The sequence below is a fragment of the Balaenoptera ricei genome, chromosome 16 (assembly GCF_028023285.1).
Source record: "Balaenoptera ricei isolate mBalRic1 chromosome 16, mBalRic1.hap2, whole genome shotgun sequence".
Taxonomy (NCBI): domain Eukaryota; kingdom Metazoa; phylum Chordata; class Mammalia; order Artiodactyla; family Balaenopteridae; genus Balaenoptera; species Balaenoptera ricei.
In genome coordinates, this window is record NC_082654.1 from 87702077 (window position 1) to 87719204 (window position 17128).

The 17128-nt window shown below is 43.4% G+C and overlaps 1 protein-coding gene across 1 annotated transcript in view; it reads right to left on the minus strand.

The window, feature by feature from the left end:
- Positions 1–3117: 3117 nt before the first annotated feature.
- LOC132350466 (myosin-13-like) overlaps positions 3118–17128 on the minus strand; it is a 98186-nt gene continuing 84175 nt past the window's right edge. The window contains exons 13-14 of the mRNA XM_059899651.1: positions 3508–3577; positions 3118–3125 (exon numbers count right to left, since the gene is read on the minus strand). Coding sequence (XP_059755634.1) covers positions 3118–3125; positions 3508–3577 — 78 coding nt within the window. The remainder of the gene's footprint in view (positions 3126–3507; positions 3578–17128) is intronic.

Sequence of the window (17128 nt, forward strand, 5' to 3'; positions counted from 1 at the left end):
GGGCTTTCACGCACCTGTGATATGGAGACAGCTGGGGACGGTCACACACCTGTGATGGGGAGAGAGCTGGGGGCTGTCACTCACTTGTGATGGGGAGAGCGATGGGGGCAGTGAATCAACTGTGATGGGGCGAGAGCTGGGGGCTGTCACCCACCTGTGATATGGAGACACCTGGGGATGGTCACACACCTGTGATGAGGAGAGAGCTTGGCGTTGTCACATACCTATGATGTGGCGACAGCTAGGGGTTCTCACATACCTGTGATGGGGAGAGACTTGGGGTTTGTCAGGCACATGTGGTGCGGAGACAGATGGGGGCTGTCACATACCTGTTATGGGGAGAGATCGGGGGGCTGTATCTCACCGGTGATAGGGAGAGAGCTGGGGGATGTCACACACCTGTGATGGGGAGAGAGCTTGGGTTTGTCACACACCTGTGATGGGGAGAGAGATGGGGATTGTCACTTACTTGTAATTCTAAGACAGCTGGGGGCTGTCACACTGCTGTGATTGGGAGAGAGCTGGGGGCTGTCTCTCACCGGGGATGGGGAGAGAGCTGGGGGATGTCACACACCTGTTATGAGAAGGGAGCTTGGGGCTCTCACTCACTTGTGAAGGGGAAAGAGATGGGGACTGTCAAACACTTCTGATGGGGAGAGTGCTGGGGCAAGTCACATACCTGTGATGCGGAGTAAGGTAGTTGCTGTCACATACTTGTGATGTGGAGACAGCTGGGGGCTGTCACATACCTGTGATGGGGAGAGAGCTGAGGGCTATCACTCACCTGTGATGGGGAGAGAGCTGGGGTCTGTCACACACCTGTGATGGGGAGAGAGCTGGGCACTGTCAAGCACCTGTGATGGGGAGAGAGCTGGGGGCTGTCACATACCTGTGATGCAGATAGAGCTGGTGGCTGTCACATACCTGTGATGTGGAGACAGCTTGCGACTGTAACATACCTGTGATGGGGAGAGAGTTGGGAGCTGTCAGACACCTTTGATGTGGAGACAGCTGGGGGCTGTCACATACTTGTGATGGGGAGAGAGATGGGGACTGTCACATACCTGTGAGGCGGAGACAGCTGGGGGTTGTCACACACCTGTGATGGGGAGAGAGTTGGGTCCTGTCAGGCACTTGTGATGCGGAGAGAGCTGGGGGCTGTCACATGCCTGTGATGTGGAGACAGCTGGGGCCTGTCACATACCTGTGATGGGGAGAGAGCTGGGGGCTATCACTCACCTGTGATTGGGAGAGAGTTGGGGATTGTCACATACTTGTAATGCTGAGACAGCTGGGGACTCTCAAACACCTCTGATAGGGAGAGGCCTTGGGATTGCCCCATACATGTGATGTGGAGACAGCTGGGAGCTGCCACATACCTAAAATGGGGAGACAGCTGAGGGCAGTCACACACCTGTGATGTGGAGACAGCTGGGGCCTGTCAAATATTTGTGATGGGGAGAGAGTTTGGGCTCTCACATACCTGTGATGCAGAGAGAGCTGGTGGCTGTCACATACCTGTGATTTGGAGACAGCTGGAGGTTGTCACATACATGTGATGGGGATAGAGCTGGGGTCTGTCCCTCGCCTGTGATTGGGAGAGAGCTGCGGGTTGTCACATACCTGTGAGGCCGAAACAGCTGTGGGTTGTCAAATAGCTCTGATGGGGAGAGAGTTGGGGCCTGTCACGCACCTGTGATGTGGAGACAGCTGGGGGCTGTCACATACCTGTGATGTGGAGAGAGCTGGGGCCTGTCACTCACCTTTGATGGAGAGAGAGCTGGGATCTTTCACACACCTGTGATTGGGAGAGAGAAGGGGACTGTCAAACACCTGTGATGCGGAGATAGCTGGGGGCTGTCGCACACCTGTGATGGGGAGATAGAATGGGTCTGTCAAACACCTGTGATGGGGAGAGAGCTGGGGGCTGTAACATACCTGTAATGTGGAGACAGGTTGGGCCTGTCACATACATGTGATGGGGAGACCGCCGGCGGCCGTCACTCACCTGTGATGGGGAGAGAGCTGGGGGCTGTTACACACCTGTAATGGGGAGAGAGATGGGGACTGTCAAATATAGGTGATGGGGGGAGAGCTGGGGCTCACAAATACCTGTGATGTGTAGACAGCTCGTGGTTGTCACATAACTGTGATGTGGAGACAACGGGGGCTTTCACATACCAGTGATGGGGAGAGAGCTGGGGGCTGTCACGCCCCTGTGTTGTGGAGAGAGCTGGGGGCTGTCCCGCACCTGTGTTGTGGAGAGAGCTGGGGGCTGTCCCTAACCTGTAATGGGAAGTGAGATTGGGCATGTCACCCACCTGTGAAGGGGAGAGAGCTGGGCGTTGTCACACACCTGTGATATGGGGACACCTGGGGACGGTCACACACCTGTGATGGGGAGAGAGCTTGGGGTTGTCACATACCTGTGACGGTGAGAGTGCTGCGGGCTGTCACTCCCCTGTGATAGGGAGAGAGCTGGGGACTGTAACACACCTGTGATGGGGAGAGAGAGGGGGCTGTCACTCACCACTAATGGGGAGAGAGCTGGGGGCTGTCCCACAACTGTAAATGGGAAAGAGATGGGGACTGTCAAACCCCTGTGATGGGTGGAGACCTGGGGGCTGTCACTTACCTGTGATGGAGAGAGTGTTGGGGGCTATCAGGCACCTGTGATGAGGAGACAGCTGCTGGCTGTCACATACCTGTGATGTGGAGACAGCTGGAGGCTGTCACATACGTGTGATGTGGAGAGAGTTGGGGGCTGTCGGGCACCTGTGATGGGGAGTGAACTGTAGGCTGTCACATAACTGAGATGGGGAGAGAGATGTGGCCTGTCACTCACCTGTGATGGGAAAAGATCTGGGGGATCTCACACACATGTGATGGGGGTAGAGATGGGGACTTTCACATACCTGTAATGGTGAGACAGCTGGCGGCTGTCACACAGCTGTGATGGGGAGAGAGCTTGGGGCTGTCACATACCTGTGATGTGGAGACAGCTGGAGGCTGTCACATACCTGTGATGTGGAGAGTGTTGGGGGCTTTCATTCACCTGTGATGCAGAGACAGCTGGGGGCTGTCATATGCCTCAGATGGCGAGAGAGCTTGGGGCTATCACTCACCTGTGATAGGGAGAGAGCTGGGGGCTCTCACACACCTGTTATGGGGGGAGAGATGAGTAGTGTCACATACCTGTGATGGAGGGAGAGATGGGGACTGTCAAACACCTGTGATGGGGAGAGTGCTGGGGGTCACACATACCTGTGATGTGGAGACAGCTGGGGGCTCTCACATACCTGTGATGGGGAGAGAGTTGGGGACTGTCTCTCACCTGTGATTGGGAGAGAGCTGGGGGCTTCAGACACCTGTGATGAGTAGAGAGCTGTGGGCTGTCACTCACCTGTCATGGGGAGAGAGCTGGCGGCTGTCACACACCTCTGATGGGGAGCCAAATGGGGACCGTCAAACACCTGTGATGGGGAGAGAGCTGGGTCTGTCACATACCTTTGATGCGGAAAGTACTGGTGGCTGTCACATTCCTGTGCTGCGCAGACAGCTGCTGGCTGTCACATACCTGTGATGCGGAGACAGCCGGGGGCTGTCTCATACCTGTGATGGGGAGAGAGTTGGGGGCTGTCGGGCACCTGTGATGCGAAGACAGCTGGGGGCTGTCCCATACCTGTGATTGGGAGAGAGCTGGGGGCTCTCACTCACCTGTGATGGGGGGAGTGATGGGGAATGTCACATACCTGTAATAGCCAAAGCAGTCTTGAGGGGAAAAAACGGAGCTGGAGGAATCAGACTCGCTGGCTTCAGACTATACTACAAAGCTACAGTAAGCAAGACAATATGGTACTGGTACAAAAACAGAAACATAGATCAATGGAATAAGATAGAAAGCCCAGAGATAAACCCACGCACCTATGGTCAACTAATCTATGAAAAAGGAGGCAATGATATACAATGGAGAAAAGACAGTCTCTTCAATAAGTGGTGCTGGGAAAACTGGAAAGCTACATGTAAAAGAATGAAATTAGAATACTCTCTAACACCATACACAAAAGTAAACTCAAAATGGATTAGAGACCTAAATGTGAGAATGGACACTATAAAACTCTTAGAGGAAAACATAGGAAGAACACTCTTTGACATAAATCACAGCAAGATCTTTTTTGATCCACCTCCTAGAGTAATGGAAATAAAAACAAAAATAAACAAAGGGGACCTAATGAAACTTCAAAGCTTTTGCACAGCAAAGGAAACCATAAACAAGATGAAAAGACAACCCCCAGAATGGGAGAAAATATTTGCAAACGAATCAACGGACAAAGGATTAATCTCCAAAATATATAAACAGCTCATTCAGCTCAATATTAAAGAAACAAACACCCCAATCCAAAAATGGGCAGAAGACCTAAATAGACATTTCTCCAAAGAAGACATACAGACGGCCACGAAGCACATGAAAAGATGCTCAACATCACTAATTATTAGAGAAATGCAAATCAAAACTACAATGAGGTATCACCTCACACCAGTTAGAATGGGCATCATCAGAAAATCTACAAACAACAAATGCTGGAGAGGGTGTGGAGAAAAGGGAACCCTCTTGCACTGTTGGTGGGAATGTAAATTGATACAGCCACTATGGAGAACAATATGGAGGTTCCTTAAAAAACTAAAATTAGAATTACCATATGACCCAGCAATCCCACTACTGGGCATATACCCAGAGAAAACCGTAATTCAAAAAGACACATGCACCCGAATGTTCACTGCAGCACTATTTACAATAGCCAGGTCATGGAAGCAACCTAAATGCCCATCAACAGACGAATGGATAAAGAAGTGTGGTACATATATACAATGGAATATTACTCAGCCATAAAAAGGACCGAAATTGAGTCATTGGTTGAGACGTGGATGGATCTCGAGACTGTCGTACAGAGTGAAGTAAGTCAGAAAGAGAAAAACAAATATCGTATATTAACGCATGTATGTGGAACCTAGAAAAATGGTACAGATGAGCCGGTTTGCAGGGCAGAATTTGAGACACAGATGTAGAGAACGGACATATGGACACCAAGGAGGGAAAACTGTGGTGGGGTGGGGATGGTGGTGTGCTGAATTGGGCGATTGGGATTGACATGTATACACTGATGTGTATAAAATTGATGCCTAATAAGAACCTGCAGTATAAACAAACAAACAAACAAAACAACTAATACTAAACTTTCATTGGGTTATTTGTATGGCAATATGTTAATATAAATGTTTCAGACATCACATGAAATTTCTAAAAATCTTATATGTTCTGGTATAATGTTATAAGTCATAATCCTAGTTATTACTTTAAAATGTATATCTCAGAAATAACTAATTTTCTTGTCAACTGCATTATTATGAACTTTCATCAGATCTTTAACTGTGGTCATTTTTAAGTCTTGTCATTTACAGACAGTTCTGGGTGTACTCTGATGCTTTTGCAAATATGTTCCTATAAAAGGGTTTCATCTTCAAGATATTCATGGAAAAGACTCTGACAAGTACAGGTTTCTGGTAACTGACTGTACAGCTGAACTGAATGAATAAGCATTTTCAGAACTCTAATGAAAAACTGATGAACTCATAAAAGTGCTAACAAAAGATCAAGATGAACAAAAAAATTAATTACATGGGGCTGAGTGAACAGATGAGGATGAGTATAATTTTTGTGACTTTCTGTCTGAATTTAAAAAAAAATCCCACAAGGACTCAGAGGCAAAGAATATACAAATCAATTTTCACTGCAAAGTAAAGGAGCTGTTACAGTGGAGGATTACTGGACTGAATGTCAATATTACGACATAGTATGAGTGTGTTTCATGTTTGGTAATTGCAATCATTGTTGCTTTTGTTGTGGTCATTCATGTACGATGCTTGGTGTCAGTATATTTATCTCTTGTAAAAATAAAATACAGTGTGTGTGTGTGAAAAAAAAACTGAGGTGTAATTGTCATATAACATTTTACTAGTTTCAGGAGTACAACATATTGATTCGATATTTGTATATATTTTGAGATGATCACCACAATAAGTCTGGTTAACCTCCGTCAACATACATAGTTACAATTGTTTTGTTCTTGTGATGGGACCTGTTTCAAATGCTTTACGTGTACTGGCTTATTTAATTCTCACCACAGCCCTCTAAGGCAGGTTAAATGAGTTAATATTTACAAAATGAGTCAACACTTTATAAGCGCTCACTCAATAAATAAATGAATTAATAACTAAGTGAATGCATAAAGAAAATGCCATTTTAATCCTCCTTTTATAGACCAGAAAGCTAAAGGACTCAGCTGCGGTCCCTTGGGCAGTAATAGGTGGAGCTGGGATCTTTTCCTTGATCATCTAATTCCTCTGCTCTCCTGTAACATTGCTGAAGCAGGACCTTGATGCCAGAAGCCCAGCCTTTGGGATTCAACAGCTTGGCTGGTGAGAGAGCTGCCTCATAGCCACAGTCTGTGTGATGGTTTGTTCTTTCCTTTGTGACAAATGGCCCTGAAACTCAGCCATATTTGTGAATCCAGGATTGGTGATGGTTAAACGTCTACTGTACCACATGGTGTTCTATGTCTATATACCTGGTCTCTGACTCTCAGTTTTCTCATTTATAAAATGGAGATGATTATGCTTATCTTGCAGTGAAGTGTTGTAAACAGTAGAGATAACATAATAATGGGACTGCATTAGGCTCAGAAAACAGTTGTTATTGATGCTGTTTTTATTATGGAACACCTAAGCTGATTATTTGCCAAATATAGTGGCTCTTCACTTTGGGGGGAAAGGTTTTTAAGAATTTTATGAAAGGTATGGATTTAATGTACCTATATATGTACATAATATTTTGGATATAATTTCATAGTAGGGATGCCAGATAAAATATGCCCAGGATGCCCAGTTGAATTTGAATTTCAGAGAAACAGTAAATCCTTTTTTTTTTTTTAGTATAAGTATATCCCAAATATTGCATGGGTCATATTTATACTAAGAAATTTTTCATTGTCTCATCTGAAATTCGAATTTAATGGGGCGTCTCATGGTTTTAATTTGCCAAATCTGGCAGCCCTATTTCATAGACTGAGAAGTGATAAAGGCTATCATGAGCCTGTCCTCAGGGAAACACACATGCACGTGCACACAGACACATGTACATACTCACGTGTGCACCCACACCCACACCCACAGAATTTTGCATACGTTTCAGGGAGTCCTGTTCTGATGGATTCTTACTCACCAGGAGTCTTGGTCTCATTGGGAATCAGACATCACACAAAGTGAGGATGAGTGCTCCTTAAATTGGCCATCAATTTGTTTAAATTTTCCTGAGACACAAACCAGAAGAAGCACATTAACCCTAGCAAATGCCGTTGCACTGGGCAGAAATACAACCGAATGTGGAAGCTGCCAAAAAACAAACCCTGAACACAGTGGACACGGTCTGGAAAGAGGAGCCCTTCTTCTTCCCGCCCTTCTTGCTCACCCCGGCGTCGCCTGGAGACAGACACAAGAGGATGTGTCCAGTGAGTCCTGAGGACACAGTGGTGGCCTTTCCTACCCACCTGCCCCACCAGTTTTATTGAGATGTAACTGACATATAACACTGTATATGTTTAAGGTGTACAACATAATGATTTGATATATGTATATATTGCAAAATGATCACAGTATTAGGTCTACTTAACATCTATCCCTTCACTTACAGTTTCTTTTTCTTGTGATGAGATTTTTTTTTTATGGCTGTGTTGGGTCTTCGTTTCTGTGCGAGGGCTTTCTCTAGTTGCGGCAAGTGGGGGCCACTCTTCATCGCGGCACGCGGGCCTCTCATTATCGCGGCCTCTCTTGTTGCGGAGCACAGGCTCCAGACGCGCAGGCTCAGTAGTTGTGGCTCACGGGCCCAGTTGCTCCGCGGCATGTGGGATCCTCCCAGACCAGGGCTCGAACCCGTGTCCCCTGCATTGGCAGGCAGACTCTCAACCACTGTGCCACAAGGGAAGCCCTTGTGATGAGAGCTTTTAAGCTCTACTCTCTTAGCAACTTTCAAATATACAACACAGTGTAATTAACTACAGTTACCATGCTGTACTTAACAACCACGGAACTTATTTATGTCATAATTGGAAGTTTGTACCTTTTAACCCCTTTCACCCAGTTCTTCCACCTCTCACCCGCCACCTCTGGCAACCACAGATCTGATCTCTGTTGCTATGAGTTTGGTTTTTTTAAGATTCCACATATACATAAGATTATACAGGATCTGTCTTTCTGTGTCTGACTTATTTCACATAGCATAACACCCTCAAGGTCCACTGTTGCCAATGGCAAGATTTCATACTTTTCTATGGCTGAATAATATTCCATTATATATGACCTTTTCTTTATCCAGTTATCCATCAGTGGACACTTAGATCGTTTCCATGTCTTGGCTATTCTAAATAATGCCACAATGAACGTGGGAGTATCTCTTTGGGATAGTAATTTCATTTCCTTTGGGTATATACCCAGAATTGGAATGGCTGGATCATATGGTAGTTCTATTTTTAATTTTTAAAGGAATCTCTATACTGTTTTCTGTAGTGGCTGCACAAATTTACATCTCCACTAACAGTGCACCGTTTTGTCAGTGGTGGCCTTTCTAAACCGCTTCCTCCAAACCCTGAAGTGAAAGTTTGGTTTTCTTTTGACATAGGAGAGCTGAGGTTTTTTGGTTTGTTCATTTCCATATCCTGATTCTTAAAATTCCTCTAAACTACTCAGATTTGGGAACACTGATTTTTATCATTGTGGGAACGGAGTGGGGTGGGATATGGGTGGCATTTAACTGGGAGTATAATTTAGACTCTCTGTATCCAAGGAGAATCTTTTCCTTTAGACATCAGACATGAAATCCAACTGAATAGTTGGCAAGATTGAGATGTTCCTCTTGGTGAGTGTTGATAATTCCTAGTAGAAAGTTCAGATAGCCCAGTGAAAAGTAATGACTTGAACATAAAGTACTGCCACACTTGTTTAGCCAATTACAGGCAACAAGGTGATAGGAGACATTATGGCCTAGTGCAATGGTTCCAAACTTTAATATGCAGCAGAATTACCTGGAGAGCTTGTTAAAACACAGATTTCTGGGCCTCACCCCCAGAGCTTCTGATTCAGTAGGTATGGGATGGGGCCTGAGAATATGCATTTCTAGAAAGTTCTTAGGCAATGCTCGTGGTGCATTCATCAGCTGATGGTGAATTCATCATTGTGGTCCAGGGACCACACTCTGAGAACTGCTGGTGTAGGGCCTTCTGACTCCAAGAGTGGTCCTTGAACACGTTGCATCAGCATCACCGAGGAGTTGTTAGACATTCAGAATCTCAGAACCACCCCGCATTACAAAACCAGAATCTGCACTTTAACAAGATCTCCAGGTGATTTCTAGGCATAGTAGAGTTGAGAAGTACTGGGCTTAAGGCAGGGGTCTCCAAACTTTAGTTATGTGTAGCAGTGTCGGGGTGTGACAAACAGTGTTTAATTAAATAAATGCTTTAGAACTGACTGCTTAGCGTGTGTGTGTGTGTGTGCATGTGCGTGTATGGTGTGTTTATGTATCTTTCTGCCTCTCTCTCTCTGTCCACCCTCCCGCTCATCCCCCCCCCCGTCACTTCTTTCCAAACCATCCCCTTTCACAGACATTCTCTTTATGTGTTTTCCTTGCTTAGAAGCTAGAAAATTTGTCTTAAAGTCCCGGCACTGAACTTGGTCAAACCACTTAACTTCTTTGGGCCACTAATTTCACTTAAAATGAAGAAGCAAGCCTAGCTCATTTCTAAGGCCCCTGCAGGTTGTGTGACTTTTCTGGTTCCTTTTCCTCATCTGCATTTGCTTTTCCTGTTCCCTCTGGACCTCTTTCCGTATCCTTCCTGACCCTCTATTCTTTTCCCCACAACTCTTCCCCTTCTCCCTTTCTTTCTCTGCTTTTTCTTTTCCATACATTCTTCTGTAAGTGACCATAAAATGGAGTTCAATTACACACATGTATCCCCATATCTCTCTTAAGAAATAGGTCATATGTTTTGAATAAAGCCTTTTATGTTTCCTATTAAAAGTGGGAAAATTGAACATTTTAGGGTTGTCTCTTGGAACTTCCCCTGCCCTCAATCTTACACTTTATGAAATTACTCTTCATTGGTAACTGACTGTTGTTTCAATATCCCTCCTTGAGATTCTGGGGGAATCTAGTCCTACAGAAAGAGGAGCAACTGCTTCCCTCTGGATCTTATCCAGGATAAGTTGCATTTCGATTTTACTTTGGCCAGCGGCTCTGCTGAACCATCTGTGTGCTCGTGGTTAAGTTTTCATAGTTAAGAGATTGGAACTCAATATAGCACCACAAAGAGGACCTCTGGCTTGCAGGCTTCATGCGGTTTAAATGTTCTCAGTTACTGCCTGGTGGAGAGGAAGAATTCATCCATATTGTTTCCTCATCTGTGAAGATAGTCCCTACTTTTGTGGCTTAAGTGAGTTTTACAACAGCAGCAGTTCTCAAGCTTTGTTTTCTCAGAACCCCTTCACACTCTTAAAAACCACTGAGAACCCAGTGAGTTTGGTTTATGCAGGTCATATCTACCAATATTTATGGTATTAGAAGTCAAAATTGAGAAAATCTAATTCATTTAAAGTTCCTATCAAATTCATTGCATGTTAACATTAATGACATCTTTTTATGAAAATGACTATATTTTCCAAAACAAAAAAATTCGTGGCAAGAGTACCATTGTTTTTCATTTTTGCAACTCACTTTAATGTCTGCTGAGTAGAAGATGGATGGATTTTCATGCCTGCTTCTGTATTCTGTCTGTTGCTGTATGGTTTTTTGTGTTTTTTTGTTTGTTTGTTTGTTTGTTTATTGGTTAAAGTAGATATAGAAAATCTTTCACAGATATATAATTTGGAAAAGGAAAGAGTATTTTAATTACCCTTTCAAATAATTGCGGATATTCTTTTTAGATACTATACCAAAACTTGACACGTGGTAGTTTCTGTGGTAGTTCCTCAAAGGCTAGTTGCAATGTGGAATCTGAAACCATATCAACAAACATTATGATCTGTTGGTCTGTGTTGAACTTTGAATGAAACTTTTACCCATGTGTAAACATCATACATTGATCATTTGGAAAATATTGTTCACTGAATTATACAGAACTTCCAAATATTGGCACGTTTCATTATACAGTATAAAAAATCACAATCATTAATATCAGTACTGATCTCCTTAGAAAATTCAAATATTAGGACGTTGTCAAGCTAATGATAGTAGATACAAGTCTTCCAAAGTTTTAATTTTTGCTTGAAAACTCAACTATATCATGAGTAAAAATTACTGTCAGTAGTTTTCCTTGAAAGGATAAACACACTTCACTGCTTTCTGAGAAACTGTGTGCCAGATATACAAGTCTGAGAAACAATAGTTTGTCCTCTAGTCATTCTTTCAAGTAAAAATGGTGCTTCATGAATCAAGTGGCTGGTTCATCTTGCAACTCAGACAACTGCACATGTGTTTTTCCTTGAGACAAATGTCAAAGTCCAGTGTGCAAAAGGAGTGCTTTTCATGGACTTCCTGTTTGATCATGTAGAATATTATAAAGATGTGGATAAAATTGAGATGTAATCAAATTAATACTCTCCACTGCTGCAAATTTTAGGTTATTTTTCAATGAAGCTGGCTTTTTTAAAAAATTATTTATTTATTTATATTTATTTTTGGCTGCGTTGGGTCTTTTCTTCTGCGTGCAGGCCTTCTCTAGTTGCGGCGAGCGCTACTCTTCGTTGCGGTGCGCGGGCTTCTAATTGCAGTGGCTTCTCTTGTTGCGGAGCACGGGCTCTAGGCGTGTGGGCTTCGGTAGTTGTGGCACACGGGCTCAGTGGTTGTGGCTCACGGGCTTAGTTGCTCCGCAGCATGTGGGATCTTCCCAGACCAGGGCTCGAACCCGTGTCCCCTGCATTAGCAGGCGGATTCTTAGCCACTGTGCCACCAGGGAAGTCTTGAAGGTGGCTTTTTAAATTAAAAAAAATTCTTTTTCACTGTCAGTGTATGGCTGTGAAGAATACTATGACTATTAGTACAGCTTGGTGCCATATCTTGATTTGTAATAAAGTGTCAGATCGTCGACCCATCCTTGCTTTTGCATCATTAAGTCAACACAGTGAAGAAAGCACATGGCATCCGGGTATTATGAAAATTGTTTTGACCTCATGTACCTCTTGAAAAGTTCTTAGGAATCTCCAAGGATCCATGGGCCACAGTTTGAGAATGGTTGCACTATAGTGTGAGGGAATCTCATCAGGCTGCAAGTGTATGATCTGATGTCATTTAGCTTGACTTAGTGTTCAGCCTGCTACCCAAAGTGTTGAAAGTTGATCCACATCAAAATCATCTGCAACAGAATCTCTGTGGTTGGGACTGAGGAAACTGAATTGTTCTCAAGGGCCTCAAACACAGTGATGTTTGGGAGCATTATTTTGCTTTTATAAAGCCACTCTTTCCAAAACCATGGCATAGTCCCAATGGTCCAATACAAAATGATTTTAGGCAACTATTTCTTAATTTTAATAGTTATATTAAAGTCTATTACCTTATTTTAGCAAAATGTAAGATGCCATCGATTGTAAGATAACCTATTTTGTGTCCCACTAATAAAGGAAAACACCCTGCTAATTACAGTACTCCTTTCATTGATTATAAGATGCATCCCAAGTTTAGAGATAATATTTTGTGAAAATGTGAAGAAAGTTAGAATAAAATAGAATAATATGTGCTAACGACTTAGAGACAGTGAAATATCTGTTTATAGTAGTGATATAAAGCAGTGTTTCTCAAACTTTGGTGGGCATAGGAATCCAACTGGGAATCTTGTTGAAATAGATATTCTGATTCAGCAGATCTGGAGTAGAGTTTGAGATTTTGAATATCTAAATGTCTCAGCTGATGCTGAGATAGACGGTCCAGACTTTCATAGCAAGCATATAGGCTAACTTTGAAAAACACATCTAAGAAGAAAAAGGAATCAAGGTAAATCAAAATATTAAGTGAATTAGCAGTACTGGTCTTAAATGGGTATTGCAAAATTTGTGATAGTAGTATAAGAATGAAGTCTGAAGTTGGGGAAAGACTACAATGACTCATGGTCAAACTATACCTTTAGGTCTCTTAGAAAAACAAGACTTTCCGTCTGGGATTCAAGTCACTGCGTGTGTTGAGGTGAAGATTTTTCTTCTTCCACCCACAGCTCTAACCATGACTCAGAATCCAGTATCTCCTACTTTTACTGCCTAGATGATGCATGAGTTGTCTCAGCGATATTCTTGCAAATGTGTTGTCCAGCCTACTCAAATGCCTTCAAGATGACTTTTTTCCCTTTGGAAAATTTTGGAAAATCATTTGGGGTAGTTTCTGCAGGCCAAAGATACTTCTTGCTTTAAACTGAAATCTGGCTCTCTGTGACTTCAGGATGTTTGATCCTCCTTTTGGCTCTTGGTAACAACAGAAAGAGTTCAAACCTTCTCCCCACAAGACAACTCTTCACCCGTTTGATGGCTGCTCTGGGTTCTCCTGAGCTTTTTTTTTTTTAATGTGGACCATTTTTCAAGTCTTTATTGAATTTGTTACAGTATTGCTTCTCTTTTATGTTTTGGTTTTTTGGCTGCAAGGTATGTAGGATCTTAGCTCCCCAACCAGGGATTGAGCCTGGAAGGCGAAGTCTTATCCACTGGACCTCCAGGGAAGTCCCTCCTTAACTTTTTCTTTTCCAGGCTAAGTGGCCCCAGTGCTGTCTTCATCTGTTTCTTCTGTGATGTGCTTCTGCATCTCCTTTGCCATCACAGTGAGCTCACTCCTGTTAATCTCTTAAGTGTGACATCCAGACCACATGTTGTCCTCCATCAGCATGTGCCCTCACCTCTCCTGACCTAGGTGTCATGCCCGAGGTGGTGACTGCCCTCTGGCAGCCTCCTCACACCGATGGCTCACCACTCACTGTCAAGCAAAGCCCCTCAACGCACGCTGTGTGCGTCCGGTTGCTAAGTCAGATCTTGTCCCCATATTTATACAACTGTACTCTGGGACCCAGGGCTAAAACCATGTATTCTTGGCTGATAAAACTTTCCCTTGTTAGGTCTCATCCAACTCTCTTGGCATGACTCATGGTGTCCCTGGAAACTCTACCCCCAGAAAGTCCCCTAATTATCTGCTTCTTGGTTTTGAGAGCTTGACCTGCTTCCAGCCCTACACAGCTGTGTCCCTCCAACCATCCCCCACTGTTCCTGTCTTTAGGGGTCTTCCAATGGGGATAGCCATCCCAGTCTCCCTGACCTCCAGCACCACCTTCTGAGTGCTCCCCAACCCCTCTTACTGCTGTCAGTGCACTATGACACTGCTCTCAACTTTCAGCCCTCTCCTGGGAACTTCTCAGCTACTGCATCTTGTCAGCAATGGTGTGGTCATGACTTAATTATACTTTGGTTTCCTTGGTCCTAATTCATCTAGAATTACTTCCAATAAACACAAATCTTGAGGTGGGGGAGTAATTTTTTTTTTATTACTACAGTGGACATAGGTTTGAATCCATTTCTCCTTATTCTCTCAGCATCATTTGTGAGTAAAGACACAGCTGAGGGGATTCATGGGTGCAGCCTTTGCTCAAAAAACAGCAAAGTTAGACTTGTGTGAAGACTGAATCTTGAGCCTACGAACATCATGTTTGGGGCCAACCTAAGTATATTGACCTGGAGCTTGTGTGTCAAAGTTCTGCAGTGTGTTTTATTCCCGTTAGTGTGATGAGCAAATTGGGGAAGCCCTGCTTCCTTAGCTGCATATTTTGTAATCTGCCTTTAGAAATACTTAAGTAATGGATTTTAATGTCATCAGTTTCAGATTCCTATGAGTGTGGCAAGAATGAGAATGTGTAAAACACTGTTTGCTAATTTCAATTATTGTATTCCCAATGAAGATGAAAGTGACTCTTACCTTCTTGGTTTCCAAAGCAATGGTTAGTGTCCTTCAGGAATGAAGTGGCTTCTGAGAGAGTGATTCCAGAAATCAAAACTAAACAAAACAAAGAACAAATGAACTATGAAGAGTTTAAATAAATCTAGAAATTGTACTTTTCTAAGTTTAGCTACATTTAAATAGTACACAGTGGATGGTGTGGGATGGAAATACATTTTCCATTTTTCCCTTCGGTTAAGTCATCATTCTTTAAATAATTGGGTAATTACAGCACTGATTAACATTTTTTTTGAGTATCTTCTGTGTGTGCAAAGTACCATGTCAGCTCCATAGGGGGTATAAAAAAGGATAAAGACAGTCTCTACCCTAAAGGAATGCAAAATTTAGGAACAGTTAAGAGAAATGCTCAAATAAATCTTTGAACAAGGAAGAATAATACAAATTCTGTAAGCACTAAATGAAGTGTTATGGGGACTTAGAGAGATGATGCTTCCGGCTGAGGGTAGGGGGCCGTGAGGGGTCAAAAAAGAAAGGAGGGAGGGAGGGTAATGATCCGGATTGTAACTTGGATGCTTTTAGACCAGAAGTTGAATTCTTTGGCAATGAGAGAAAAGTTGTGAATTATGGGCAAGACTTCTTTAAGAGGTCTAGGAAGGGCACTCTCTTAAATATCCTATATTCTCTTGGAGAAGATGAAGGTAGGGTAGCTGATAACTTATTTGGGACTAAGGAATCTCAGTCCAGAAGTTGATAACCTACATGAAGATCTCAGGATACCATAAGAGTCTGAATAATTTTCAATATCAAATTTAACTTAAACTTCCCATTTACCACACAGTACTTTTATGGAACCTGGGGAACATGTCGTGAAATACCATTTAGGCAGGAAGAGACATTTCAACGCTTGCTTTCCTACTTTGGTCGTGTACTCTTGGTCTCTACCTTTTATGAGTCTCTAATAATCTCCAGCTATATCCTAAAATTCTCACAACTTTCTCAGGAAAAGATTAAATGATTAAGTATCATATTCTGAATCCTTGGTTCAAACGAAATCACACTTGGAGGCAGAACCTCGGTTTTCTAATGCCAGCTCTGTAAAGTAGCTGTTGTAATTTCCTTGAGCTTTGGTTTCCTTCTGTAAATGAGATAGATGGACCAGAAAATCCCCAAGGTTTCTCTTAACCCTGTGAATGTATGACAGAAGGTATTCTGGTGAAGATGGTGGCCAGAAATCGAAGCATCGCAAGCTCCTAGAGCTACAGAACCCCTCTGAGGGACGCTCCTGCAGAGTCAGACACGGCCCAGCCCGAAGTCCACAAGGCGTGCCATGAATGAGCAGTCTGGACACTGGTCATTAATAAGCAAACGAGGATGCATTCTGAGATGGATCAAATGCATGGGAGAATTTCTTCCCGCAATCATCTCCCAGAAATCCTGACATAAGAAAAATTTTACATAACCAACCACAAAAATTTCAAATAATACTTCAAGGCAATCACAGAAGAGATATCACAAATTAGCATGTTTATTTGCTAACTGCAATTATAATACTGACCTAAACAATTAGAGGGGTAAGTACGTATTATATTCAGCTTTATATCCTGCAGGTTAGTTTTTTTTTTTTTTTTTGGTGTCATAATTGCTTATATTCTTGTCTTTTTACTCTTTGTAGAAACTTCTTGAAAGGCCTCGCCATCTTGTCTCCCATATTGCCCTTAACACAGTTCCTTACGCTTAGTAGGCCCTCAGCAAAGGCTGCTGTGTTGCCTTCTCTCCTCTCCAGGTAACCTGATCAGGTATAATCACAGCTACATGGAGCAAAAAAGCGGGCACTTGTGAGCACTTACCTTGCGGTGCTGTGGTCGAAGCAGTTTCGAAAGTGTGGCCCCCCAGCTCCCTTTATACTCCCAAATGCGCAAGCCCAGCACTCTGACGTGGCTGTATTGGGGGATCACCATTTACTCCTTAGATGTAAATGCATCGTAGCCCTGATCTTTCACTCTTGTTAAGTTACTTGGATAAATGACCAGCGGAGGCTGTATAATGCCAAGTCAGCTGCGTAGGGATTTTGACGTTGGACACAGATCTTTGAGACTTAGA